The sequence below is a fragment of the Cervus elaphus genome, chromosome 12 (genome assembly GCF_910594005.1).
Source record: "Cervus elaphus chromosome 12, mCerEla1.1, whole genome shotgun sequence".
NCBI classification, from domain to species: Eukaryota; Metazoa; Chordata; class Mammalia; order Artiodactyla; family Cervidae; genus Cervus; species Cervus elaphus.
The window spans coordinates 47,028,260-47,041,926 of NC_057826.1; the positions used below are offsets into that span (position 1 = coordinate 47,028,260).

Consider the following 13,667-nt stretch of genomic DNA (forward strand, 5'->3'; position numbering starts at 1 on the left):
TAGCCATGAAATTAAAAGATGCTTACTCCTTGGAAGGAAAGTTATGACCAACCTAGACAGCATATTAAAAAGCAGAGACATTACTTTATCAACAAAGGTCTGTCTAGTCAAGGCTATGGTTTTTCCAGTGGTCGTGTATGGATGTGAGAGTTGAACTATAAGGAAAGCTGAGAGCCGAAGAATTGATGCTCTTCTCCAACTGTGGCATTGGAGAAAACTCTTGAGAGTCCTTTGGACTGCAAGGAGATCCAACCAGTCCATCCTAAAGGACATCAGTCCTGGGTGTTCATTGGTAGGCCTGATTTTGAAGCTGAAACTCCAATGCTTTGGCCACCTGATGTGAAGAGCTGACTCATTTGAAAAGACCCTGATGCTGGGAAAGATTGAGGGCAGGAGGAGAAGGGGACAACAGAGGATGAGATGGTTGGATGGCATCACCGACTCAATGGACATGGGTTTGGGTGGACTCTGGGAGTTGGTGATGGACAGGAAGGCCTGACGTGCTGTGGTTCATGGGGTTGCAAAGAGTCGGACACGACTGAGTGACTTAACTGAGCTGAATGAATCCAAGTAAGATGAAGATATTAAAGAAACAGTGAAGAAGAAAGAAACTAGTTAACTTGCCTAATTATGCTATATATTTAAAATTAATAACATAAAATTAAAACCTAGACTAGATGCTGGCAGACTTTTTCTGTAAAAGGCCAGAGAGTAAATATTTTCAGCTTTGTGGTCCATACAGGCTCTGACTCAACTGCTCAGCTTTGCAGTGTGAAAACAGTCATAGATAATATGTGATTGAATGAGCCTGTTTTGTTCCAATAAAACTTTATTTACAAAACAGAAAGCAGGACAAATTTGGCCTGCAGGCCACTAATGTTTTGGATGAAGACAACATAAAGATGGCAGAGACAAGGTACGATGGAAGAGATAAGAGGGAAGTTCTGAAAGTGTGTAAAACACACACAACCAGATGGCAGGAAAAATCACCAGTAATCAAAATATATGACAAATGGATATAATTTCCTAAGCAAAGACAGAAATTTTCAAATTTTGTAAAATAGTAACATGTCTAGTCATAAGATATTTAGAAGAATTACATCTAAAAAGAAGTTTGAAAATAAAAGAGCATAAAAAGATAAATAAGCCAAGTAACTAAAAATGGATAACAAGTGTGGTAAAGAGTCGGACATGACTGAGCGACTGAACTGAACTGAACTGAACATTTTAATGTCAGACAAAAAAAAAAAGAATTTAATGTAAAGAGGATTTGACAAGATAAAGAACATTTCTGTTGACAAAAGATACAATTCCATAAGAAGGCCGATGAATAATGAACCTTTACAAACCTAACAATATAACACCAAAAGTCATGTTTATAACATAATATATGAAGTAAAAGCTGATAGAAATACATATAGGAATGAAAAATACACAACTATTTTGGAAGACTTCAACTCAAAAACTGACAATGAGGTAGGAAAAATGTAAGCAAGAGTAGTGAGGATTTGAATAACACAATAAAGGAACTTGACTGAATAGGTGTAAAGGACTTTGTATGCTATAATGGTGAATGCATAATCTCTTCAAACACACATGCAACATTAGCTACCTTCTAAAACACAAGGAAAATGTTAAATTCCTAGATAAGAAATCATTCAGTTCACATTCTTTGATCACACTGCAATAAAATTTGAAATTAGTAAACAAAAGAATACAATTTTTATAACTTGGAAATAAAAACCCACATCTTTAACTTAGAATAACTATAGTGAAAAGAAATGTAAAACGAAGTTATTGATTAGTTAAAAATAATGATACCAAAATTTATTTAACATGAACATACAACCAGTTTTGTGCTGAGTGATCTACTTGGATTGTCTCATTTTATTATCGCAATAATCCTGAGAAGTTGATTCCATTATCATCTCTTTTCGCAGATGAGGAACTGAAACACAGAACTCTGTTAAATAACCTGCCCTAACCTGCCCAAGGGCACATAGATGATAGAGTTGGGGTTTGAACCTAAATAATACAGTCTGGAGCCAGTGTATTTAACCACTACAACAAGAAGAACGATGAGATCAATACAATTCAAAATCTATACATACTCAGAGAAAATATATAGCCTTGGATGCATACATTGGAAAATAAGAAAAGAGTGAACAGAAGCAAATCATACATATAGCTCAAGAAGCTAAAGGGAGAAAAATGTAAACATTTATTACTAAAGGAAAAAAAAGACATGAATGAAATGAGTAAATTTTAATAAAACTGGAAAGAACCAAAAATATAAAAAGCCTAGTATGTCTAATCAAGGTTAAAAAAAAAAAAGAATTATCAACATTTGAAATGAGAAGGGACATTATAAGTATAGAATAGATTCTTAAAAAGTCTGAGATAAATTCTAAATTTAAGATGATAAATCAGAAAAATCTAGACTAAAAAAGTTTCTGGAAAACAGAAATCACCAAAATTGACCCATGAAGAAATGTTCATCTTAAAACAACAAGCAACAATACAAACACTGAGAGCACTGAGAAGGAATTCAAAGCTCTCTCATAAAAGGACACCAAACAAAGAAGGTTCTACAAGTAAGGAACATGCTATACTGATTTTAGCAATCCAAAGCCTTGAAAAAAGTAAAAAGTTTTCTAACCCATTTACACTGGAGCTGACATGGCCTGAAATTGAAAACTGACCAAAAAAGCATACATTCACTTAATGAACACATATTTAGGTATCTTAAGTATTAGTAGAATGAATCCAGAAATGTATTTTCTAAATGTCATAACTAAGAAGGATTTATCTAAGGTATTCAAGACTGCTTCGAAATTCAGAATATATTAATGCAAATCATTACATTCAAAATAAAGTGATATAAGTATCTTAAGAGATGCAAAAAGCATTTGATACAATTTGTCATCTATTTTTGATTAGAAAGAAAATGACTTTTGCAAACCTGAAGTAGAAAGAAACTTCTTTGTTTTAATGAAAGATATCTGCATACACAATATATGTGTATGTGTTAGTCGCTCAGTCATGTCTGACTCTTTGGAGCCCCATGGACTATAGCCTGCCAAGCTTCTCTGTCCATGGAATCCTCCAGGGAAAAATACTGGAGGGGGTTGACATTCCCTTCTCCAGGGGATCTTCCCAGTGCAGGAATCAAACCTGGGTCTCCTGCATTGCAGGCAGGTTCTTTTACCATCTGAGCTACAAGATCATACCTAATAAAATATTACAAGATTTCCCACTAAAGTTTTTTCAGTATTGTTTTGATAGTCCTGGCTATTGCTATGTAATAAAAAAAGAAATAAGTAACAAACAAGGAGGAAATATTTTCAAAATATGTATTATTACATTTAATAAGGAACACTCCAAAATTGATAAGAAAAAATATAAACAACATAATAAAGACATGTGCCAAGAATCTAAATAACCACTTCAATCAGAAGAAATTTAAATAATGAATAAAAATAATTTAAAATAACAATGAACTGCATTTTTTCCCCTTAGAACCGGCAACTTTTTAAGAGATTGATAATATCTAGTGTTTATAAAGATGTGTGGAAATAGGTATTTTCATATATAGTTGGTCAGAATGTAATTTGTAAGGCTTTCTTAGAAAGCAATTTAGCAGAATTTACCAAAATTTTTACTCTACAATTTTCTCAACAGTTTTGTTTCTGCTGTTTTAGCCAAATAAAATTAATTGTTCATAATGCACAAAAAATATTTGTTTGTTTGCACCAGGAAATTTTAAGAAAGTTTGTTGCAGCATTGTTTCAAATAATGAAAAATTAGAAATAATTTGTATATCTGCTAGTAGGGAAATTACTCAATTATGTTACATTGATACAATAGAATACTATCCAGCTGCTAAAGTGAAACTGATCTGTATTCAACAGAAAGGGCTGAGAGATGAATTTTTAGGCTAAAAATAAAATTATTATAAAGCATGAATTTTTAAATATTACACATATATGTGCATGTAAATGCATTAAAAATAATTTGAAAGTAGGATCACTTAATGGATTTTTCTTTTTAGGGAGGACAGCAAGAATGAGGGACAGGAAACAGGTAAGGCTAATGGCTTAGTCTCTATTTCAGTGTTGTTTGAATCTTTCAGTGAAAATATATTCATGTAAATTTTTCTGTTTTATTAAAGTTTTTTTTGAGTTTTAACATTCGGAGACTAAAGTGCAAAATCAAAAGTATATATAGCCCGATGAATGTTAACACGTGTATTACTTATGTAGCCACTGCCCAGATCAAGATGTAGACTATTTCTTCTCCCCAGGACACTCCATTGTGCTCCTCTATTGTACCCACCACCACAGATTATTTAATCTGTTCCAGAAGTTCATAGAAGTAGAATCATACAGTTTACTCCAATTTTGTGTCTGGCTTTTTTTTGTTACATATCATGTCTACTATACTAATCCATGTTATCAGTTCTTTTTTATTGCTTGTAGTATCCCACTGTTTGAATATACCACAATTTAGGTATCCATCCTCCCCTGATAGACATTCAAGTTATTTCCAGCTATTAGGAAGAAAACTGCTATGGCCAACCTTATACACATCTGCAGTATTCATGCATTTCTCTCATATACCTAGCACTGAAACACCTGGGTCATAGAGGAGGTTTTAGTAGAGTGATTCAAGGTGGTTGTAACAATTTACATTTTTTTTTTTTTTTTCAATTTACATTTTTGTTAGTGTATATGGAAGTTCCAGTTCTAGTTGCTCCATATTCTGGCTACCACTTCATATTGTCAGTTATTTTCATTTTAGCCATTTCAATAAGTGTATACTGATATTACATGGTGTTTTTGAATTTGCATTTCCCTGATAACTAATCATATGGAATATATTTTCATGTACTTACGTCCATACTGATAGCCTCTTTTGTAAAATTCCTGCTCAAGTTTTTTCTCATTTTGTTTGAGCTGTTTTTCTCCATTGAGTTGTTATATCTTTTTCTTTTTAATTTGTTGACATTCTTTATATATTGCAGATATATTTTTTGGATATATATGCTACATCTATGATATGTTTATATATACATGCATATATATATATATATGCATATGTATCACAAATATCTTCTCTTAGTCCATGTCTTATTGATTCACTGTCTTGATGGTGTACTTTGATAAATAGAATTTCAGATTTATAAGTCTTTTATTGTTCATGGTTTTTTTGGGTCTTATTTAAGAAATAACTGCCTATCTCAAGGTCATGGTATTATTCTTCTATGTTATCTTCAGGAATAAGGATCAGCAGATTATGGCTCATGTGGCCTGCCACCTGTTTTTGTAAATAAATTTTAACTGGAACACAGCCATTCCAATTTATTTATGTATTCTCTATGACTACTTTATGCTATAACAACAGAGTTGAGTAGTTCCAAAAGAGACCGTGTGGCCCACAAAGATGAAAATATTGATTATCTTGTCTTTCACAGGAAAAATTTACTAACCCTTCTTCTAGAAAGTTATTTATTTACTTTCATATTAGGCTATAATCCAATCAGAATTAAGTTTTGTAAATGGTGTAGAATAAGGTTAAAGTCTCTTGCATATGAATTATCCAATTGCTTCAGCATCAGTTTTTGAAAATAAAATCTCATTACCACAAAATTGCAGTAGCACCTTTGTTGTATATCAGGTTACTGTGTAGGCATAGCTATTTCCAGACTCTCTCTTCTGTTTTACTGTCTATCAATCACTGGACCAGTATCACATGCTCTTAAATATCATTGGTTTATGCTAAGTCTTGACATCTGATTTTGTAAATCTTCCAACAATTTTTCTTTCTGATTTTTGGCTTTTATAAGTTGTTTGCATTTCCATATAAAATTTTGGAATGGATAGCTTTTCCCTTCTCCAGGGGATCTTTCCAACCCAGGGATTGAACCCAGATCTCCCACATTGCAGGCAGATTCTTTACCAACTGAGTCACTTGGGAAGCCCATATAAATTTTAGAATTCCTTAATGAATTTCCAAAGAAAATTTTGATGGGAACTTGACAATGACTGTATTGAGTCAGTGAACTAATTTTGAAGTAGTCAACATCTTTACCCAATGGAGTCCCCATATCCATGAACATGTTCTTTCTTAAAATTGCTTTTGAAATTCAAACTCCTTTGTGGTTTCATACATATTTTAGAATTATTTGTTCCAGTTCCGTGAAAAATGCCATTGGTATTTTGACAGGGATTGCAATAGTCTGTTCAGTTCCGTTCAGTCACTCAGTCGTGTCTGACTCTTTGTGACCCCGTGAACCACAGCACGCCAGGCCTCCCTGTCCATCACGAACTCCTGGAGTCTACCCAAACCCATGTCCATTGAGTCAGTGATGCCATCCAACCATCTCATCCTCTGTCGTCCACTTCTCCTCCTGCCCTCAATCTTTCCCAGCATCAGGGTCTTTTCAAATGGGTCAGCTCTTCGCATCAGGTGGCCAACGTATTGGAGTTTCAGCTTCAACATCACTCCTTCCAATGAACACCCAGGGCTCATCTCCTTTAGGATGGACTGGTTGGATCTCCTTGCAGCCCAAGGGACTCTCAAGAGTCTTCTCCAACACCACAGTTCAAAAGCATCAATCCTTCAGCGCTCAGCTTTCTTTATAGTCCAACTCTCACATCCATACATGACTACTGGAAAAATCGTAGCCTCGACTAGATGGATCTTTGTTGACAAAGTAATGTCTCTGCTTTTTAATATGCTGTCTAGGTTGGTCATAACTTTCCTTCCAAGGAGTATGCATCTTTTAATTTCATGGCTCAATCACCATCTGCAGTGATTTTGGAGCCCCAAAAAATAAAGTCAGCCACTATTTCCACTGTTTTTCCATCTATTTTCCATGAAGTGATGGGACTGGATGTCATGATCTTTGATGCTGAGCTTTGATCTTTGATCATGAATATTCAGCTTTAAGCCAACATTTTCACTCTCTTCTTTCACTTTCATCAAGAGGCTCTTTAGTTCTTCTTCACTTTCTGCCATAAGGGTGGTGTCATCTGCATATCTGAGGTTATTGATATTTCCCCCAGCAATCTTGATTCCAGCTTGTGCTTCTTCCAGCCCAGCGTTTCTCCTGATGTACTCTGCATATAAGTCAAATAAGCAGGGTGACAATATACAGCCTTGACGTACTCCTTTTCCTATCTGGAGCCAGTCTGTTGTTCCATGTCCAGTTCTAACTGTTGCTTCCTGATCTGCATACAGGTTTCTCAAGAGGCAGGTCAGGTGGTCTGGTATGCCCATCTCTTTCAGAATTTTCCACAGTTTATTGTGATCCACACAGTCAAAGGCTTTGGCATAGTCAATAAAGCAGAAATAGATGTTTTCCTGGAACTCTCTTGCTTTTTCTATGATCCAGCGGATGTTGGCAATTTGATCTCTGGTCCCTCTGCCTTTTCTAAAACCAGCTTGAACATCTGGAAGTTCACGGTTCACGTATTGCTGAAGCCTGACTTGGAGAATTTTGAGCATTACTTTAGTAGTGTGTGAGATGCCCTAAAACTTGTCAGTGAACCTCCTTCTTGTGAGATCCAGGTGCTTTTTAAGATGCTGCCTCTGTACTGGGTATTAGTGAGTGATTTTGTACATGAGCCCTTCAGGAGCCAAGTCTTGGTTTCCCGAAAGCCCACCAAGTCTCCCAGACATAATCCATGCTGGTTTTCAGTGCTGAATGTTATGAGTGCTCATCTTCCTGGTGCAGATTTTCTGGGCCATGGAGACTAGTGTGGGGAGCTCAGACCCCACATTTCTCAGGGAAAACCTCTGTGGTTGTGAAATCTCTCCCACTTGTGGGTCATAGCATGGTGGGTATGGGTTCTGACTAGACCAAGTCTTTGTCCCTTCTGCCTGTCTGGATGTGGCCTTTCCTTTCTATCCTTAGTTGTAGAAAATCTATTCTTACTCTGCCATCTTGATCTGGACCTTTCTTGATTCATTATACTTAAGAACTATTTAAATTTTAAAAAAATTTTCTTCTGTCAATTTAGATAACTTGTGATTTTAAAGAAAGGCATCAGTTTTATTTAGTTTGTTAAATTTATTTATATTAAACTATGCATCATGACCCTGCATTATCTTTTTATGTCTATAGAGTCTGCAGTGATGTCTTCCTTTTTCTCTAAGGTTAGCAGTTTATACTTTCTTTTTCTTGAGTGGTCTTGCCAAGAATTTATCAAGTTTATTAATATTCTGAAAGAACAAATCTTGACTCTGTTGATTTTTTATTTTTGTCTATTTATGTGAGCTTACTTTTTTTTTATGTTAAAAAATGTTTATTTTTATTTTTGACTCTGTCAGGTCTGAGTTGTGGCTCGTGGGCTTCTCTCTAGTTGGGGTGCATGAGCTCAGCTGCCCTGTGGCATGTGGGACCTTAGTTTCCTGATTAGGGATCAAACCCATATTCCCTGCACTGGAAGGCAGACTCTCAACCACTGGACCACCAGGGAAGTCCTGAGCTTACTGTTTTTTTTCAATATATGTTTTCACTTTTATTAATTTCCTTCCATATTTTTGTTCCTTTTCTAACTTCTTGAGATGGTAACTTAGAAATTGATTTTTAACTACCCGCCCCCCCCCCCCAAATATATGCACTTAAAGTCATCTTCATTCTAAACACTGTGAATCAATAGGTCCAATCAGGAGAGAGTAATAACACAGAAAGATTTTATTAATAATATAAGGTATTACTGGACTTTCCTGGTGGCTCAGACAGTAAAGAATTTATTAACCATACCAAGGGATTGCAGTAATGAGGGACTGGTTCGCAAGAAGTAAAGAGGATTCTGAAGAATACAGAAATAGAAGATACAAGGAATAGCTCCTACCACCTATCTCCCCCCTTCTTCCCCCTCACCCAGAACTGAGACAGCACACCAAGGAAGAGGCCCACCAAGACCTGAGACCCAGACCTTTCTGTAGAAGGCACAGTGTAGCTCACTAGATGGCAGAAAAGTTATTCTGGTGCCATCCTGCTAAAATACACCCTGGAAATCCACCCGGTGGGGTGCCAGAATGACTTCACAGAGATGTCTCACTGGAGGGCCTTTGCTACAAAACTGCCTGAGAGACATGCCAGGGGAAGCTGTTGGCTGCTAAGCGCTGCCGCCACTGTGGACTGTTCAAGTCCAGAGTAGGGGAGAGCAAAGAATCCTGGAAAAGCTTGCCCAGCCAGCATACCAGAACCAGGAAGCAGAAACTTTCCTGCTGCAGTGTGTTTACAGTGCCCTCTGATGGCAAAGTTCCAGTTGGCAAGGGGAAATATGTAAAGGGCCCAAACCTATTTTCACAAAACAGTCTAATAGGTGGAACTTGGAAGGGAAAGTCAATAAATAATAACCACCACATGCCATTTTAGCCATATCCTATACATTTTGGTGTGTTTGATTTTCATTGTGCTTTCCTGACTACTGGGTTATTTAGAAGAGTGTTGGTTAATTTCTAAACATTATCAGATTTTCTAGTTATCTATTAATTGATTTCTAGGTTTATTCCACCATAGCCTGAGAACATGCCTTAGGTGATTTTAACTTTTTGAAGTTTTTTCAGACTTGTTTTATGCATACCATATAGTACACTTAGGCTATACCATATAGTACATTTTGGTAACTATTTCATGAGCACGTGAAAAGAAATTGTATTCTGTAGGTGCTTATTGCTGTTGTTCAGTCATCACGTCGTGTCTGACTCTTTGTGACCCCACAGACTGTAGCACATCAGGTCTCTCTGTCCCTCACATCTCCTGGAGTTTGCCTAAGTTCATGTCCACTGAACCAGTGATGCCATCCAACCATCTCATCCTCTGTCGCTCTCTTCTCCTTCTGCTTTCAATCTTTCCTAGCAGCAGGGTCTTTTCCAATGAGTTGGCTGTTTGCATCAGGTCACCAAAGTATTGGAACTTCAGCTTCAGCATCAGTCCTTCCATTGAGTATTCAGGGTTGTCTCTCCTTGCTATTCTCTGGAACTCTGCATTAAGTTGAGTATACCTCTCCTTTTCTCCCTTGCTTTTTGCTTCTCTTCTTTCCTCAGCTATTTGTAAAGCCTCCTCAGATACTCACTTTGCCTTCTTGCATTCCTTTTTCATCTGGAATGGTTTTGTTCACTGCTTCCTGTACAATATTACAAACCTCTGTTCATAGTTCTTCAGGGACTCTGTTTGCCAGATCTAATCCCTTGAATCTATTTGCCACCTCCACTGTGTAAATAGGGGATTTGATTTAGGTTGTACCTGACTGACTGACTGGTTTTCCCTGCTTTCTTTAGCTTAAGCCTGAATTTTGCTATAAGGAGCTGATGATCTGAGCCACAGTCAGCTCCAGGTCTTGTTTTTGCTGACTGTATAGAGTTTATCCATCTTCGGCTACAAAGAATGTAATCAGTCTGATTTTGGTATTGACCATTTGGTGATGTCTGTGTGTAAAATCGTTTCTTGTGTTGTTGGAAACGGGTGTTTGCTATGACCAGTGCATTCTCTTGGCAGAATTCAGTTAGCCTTAGCCCTGCTTCATTTTGTACTCCAAGGCCAAACTTGCCTGTAAATCCAGGTATTTCTTTTTTTTTTAATTTTTTTTCCCAGGTATTTCTTAACTTCCTACTTTTGCATTTCAATCCACAATGATGAATAGAAAATCTTTTTTTGGTGTTCATTCTAGGAGGTCTTGTAGGTCTTCACAGAACTGATCAACTTCAGCTTCTTTAGCATCAGTCGTTGGGGCATAGACTTGGATTACTGTGATGTTATTTGGTTTGTGTTGGAAATGAACCAAGATCATTCTGTTGTTTCTGATGTTGGTCCTAATTACTGCACTTTGGACTCTTTTGTTGACTGTGAGGGCTTCTTAATTTCTTCTAAGGGATTCCTGCCCACAGTAGTAGATATAATGGTCATCTGAATTAAATTCACCCATCCCCATCCATTTAATTCACTGATTGATTCCCAAGATGTTGATGTTTACTCTTGCCATCTCCTGCTTGACTGTGTCCAATTTGCCTTGATTCATGGACCTAACATTCCAGGTTCCTATGCAATACTGTTCTTTACAGCATTGGATTTTATTTTCATCACCAGGCACATCCATAACTGAGCTTTGTTTCCACTTTGGCTCAGCTGCTTCATTGTTTCTAGAGCTATTAGTAGTTGTCCTCTGCTCTTCCCAGTAGCATATTAGACACCTCTTGACCTGGAAGGCTTATCTTTTGGTTTCATATCTTTTTGCCTTTTTATACAGTTCATGAGGTTCTCACGGCAAGTATACTGGGGTGGTTTGCCAGTCCCTCCTCCAATGGATCATGTTTTGTTGGAACTCTCCACTATGACCCATCTGTCTTGGGTGGCCCTGCACTGCATAGCTCATAGCTTCATTGAGCTACACAAGCCCTCTTGGCATGATAAGGCTGTGATCCTTTATTGAGTATTACAATATACGGAACATAGTTCCCTGTGCTGTACAGTAGGACCTCATTTGTTTCTATTTTTTATTTGGTAATGTATATCTGTTTAATCCCAAACTTCTAATTTATCTATACCCCATGACCCTGCCCTTTCCCCTTTGGTAACTGTAAGTTTTCTATGTCAGATTCTATTTCTATTTTGTAAGTAAGTTCATTTGTATCACACTTTTAGATTCCACATATAAGTGACATTTTTGTCCCTATCATTTCTAATAAAAACTTAAGTACTTCCGGATTCCATGACCAACAAGACCATACCGCGGTTGGACTGCAGCTGAACAGGAATGGCCAGAAAGATCCATTAGTGAGATTTGGTCAGCAGATCCTATAGCTCTGAGGAGCCAGAGCCACTGGGGGCAGATGGCACCCAGGGCTCTGGGTGGGAGAAACAGAGCCCAAGATCCTTGGCATCAGGCTTGGGAAGCAAGACCCTCAAGGACAGGAAGTCCCAAAGTGATGAGGCAGCTGAGTAGAAACCAAATGGCAGAGAGGCAGGAATAACCAGAGACTGGGAAAGACCTGGGGCGCCTGCTGATGGGCAGAGCTGGAGACTAAGTTTGTTGCCCCAACATGTCCCCCTTTGCAGCTAAATTGAGTCCCACCTTAAAGGCTGCCTGGTCCTGGAGCTCGGCCAGCCCCACAGCCCTGAATGGCACATGGATAGCACATACGGCAGTGGTTCAGAGGGACCCAGGAAGCAGTGCTTGGTGATGATTATAAGCAGCCTCATTACCCCCTGACACCTCTAACACAGACCTATAATGTAGCTGTGGGGACGCCCGAATCACAGACATAGTGACATCTGAGGTAGCTGTGGGGACATGTGAATCACAGACATAGTGATGTATGACGTAGCTGTGGGGATGCCCGAATCAAAGACACACTGACATATGACGTAGCTATGGGGACACGGGAATCACAGACACAGTGACGCATGACGTAACTGTTGGGGCGCGCATATCAGACGTAGTGACGTGGCTGTGGGGGCACCCGGGGCACCCGTATCACAGACGTAGTGACGCCTGATGTAGCTGTGGGGATGCTAGTATCACAGATGTAGTGGCGTCTGACGTGGCTGTAGGGACTCCCATATCAGACGTGGTGATGTGTGATGTAGCTATGGGGGCGCCCGAATAAGACGTAGTGACGTCTGATGTGGCTGCGGGGACTCCCGAATCCCAGACGTAATGATGTATGACGTAGCTGTGGGGGCATCGTATCATAGACATACTGCCATAGACGTGGGGAGGCTTCGGAGCCCCGGGCTGAGCTGGTGGCTGTGGATGACCACTCTATCCTCATGCCTGAAACTCTTTTCCGGGCACAGAGGTAAGAAGCTTCAACTGAGAAAACTGGTCTCTCCGCCTAGCAGCTCCCACTGCCTCTGCTGCCTGGCTGGACAGTTAGCTACTTCTGCCGTGTCCCTGGCACAGGTGGGTGGCCAGGATGTGGCACACACTTTTTATGTTTAGTGTATAAAGTTGATTAAATTTGTTAGTAATTTTGTTCAAAGAGTCTATATAATTTATATAATTTCTCTTTTTAGTCTAACATACCAGAGAAGGGTATATTAAACCAAGATTGGGGTTATGTCTATTTCTCCTTTATTTGTTTTCTTATCTTGTTTGAAACTATGTTATTTTGGATGTAAAAAGTCAGGATTTCTGTTGAATTGATGCTTTTATCTTAGGAAATGCTACCCTATATCTCTAGTACACTTCTTGCCTTCAAGTTTACCTTGTCTGATATTAGTGTAACCACACAAGCTTCCTTTACATTACAGTTTGTATGAGATATATTTTCATTATTTTGCTTTCAATCTGTGTACTTGTATTTAAAGTATAACAACACACACTTGAGGTTTTTTTTTTTAAATCTAGTCTGGAAATCTGCCATTTAATTGAAGTGTTTAATCCATTTGCACTTCATATAATTACTCATATAATTGACTTATGCTTTTAATTTCTCTCATCTATTCTTTTTTCTTTCTCTCCTATTTTTAGAATTAATTTTTTTTATTCAGTATTACTTCTTTGGGCTTCCCAGGTGCCTCAGTGGTAAAGAATCTGCCTCCAATGCAGGAAACATGGGTTCGATCCCTAGGTTAGTAAGATCCTCGGGAGGAGGGCATGGCAGTCCACTCCAGTATTTTTGCCTGGGAAATCCCATAGACAGAGGAACCT

At 38.1% G+C, this 13,667-nt stretch overlaps 1 protein-coding gene across 4 annotated transcripts in view; it reads left to right on the top strand.

Moving 5' to 3' along the window:
- LOC122705907 (40S ribosomal protein S10-like) overlaps positions 1–13,667 on the top strand; it is a 50,101-nt gene that overhangs the window by 12,640 nt on the left and 23,794 nt on the right. For 2 of the 4 annotated variants that reach the window (XR_006344190.1, XM_043921184.1), the window contains one exon: positions 4,052–4,083. Coding sequence is in view for 2 of the 4 variants with exons in the window: in XM_043921184.1 (XP_043777119.1) it covers positions 4,066–4,083 (18 nt within the window). In the remaining 2 variants the exon portion in view is untranslated. Of the gene's footprint in view, positions 1–4,051; positions 4,084–12,539; positions 12,814–13,667 lie in introns of those variants that run through there. The other 2 variants (XM_043921183.1, XR_006344191.1) reach the window with 2 other exon arrangements.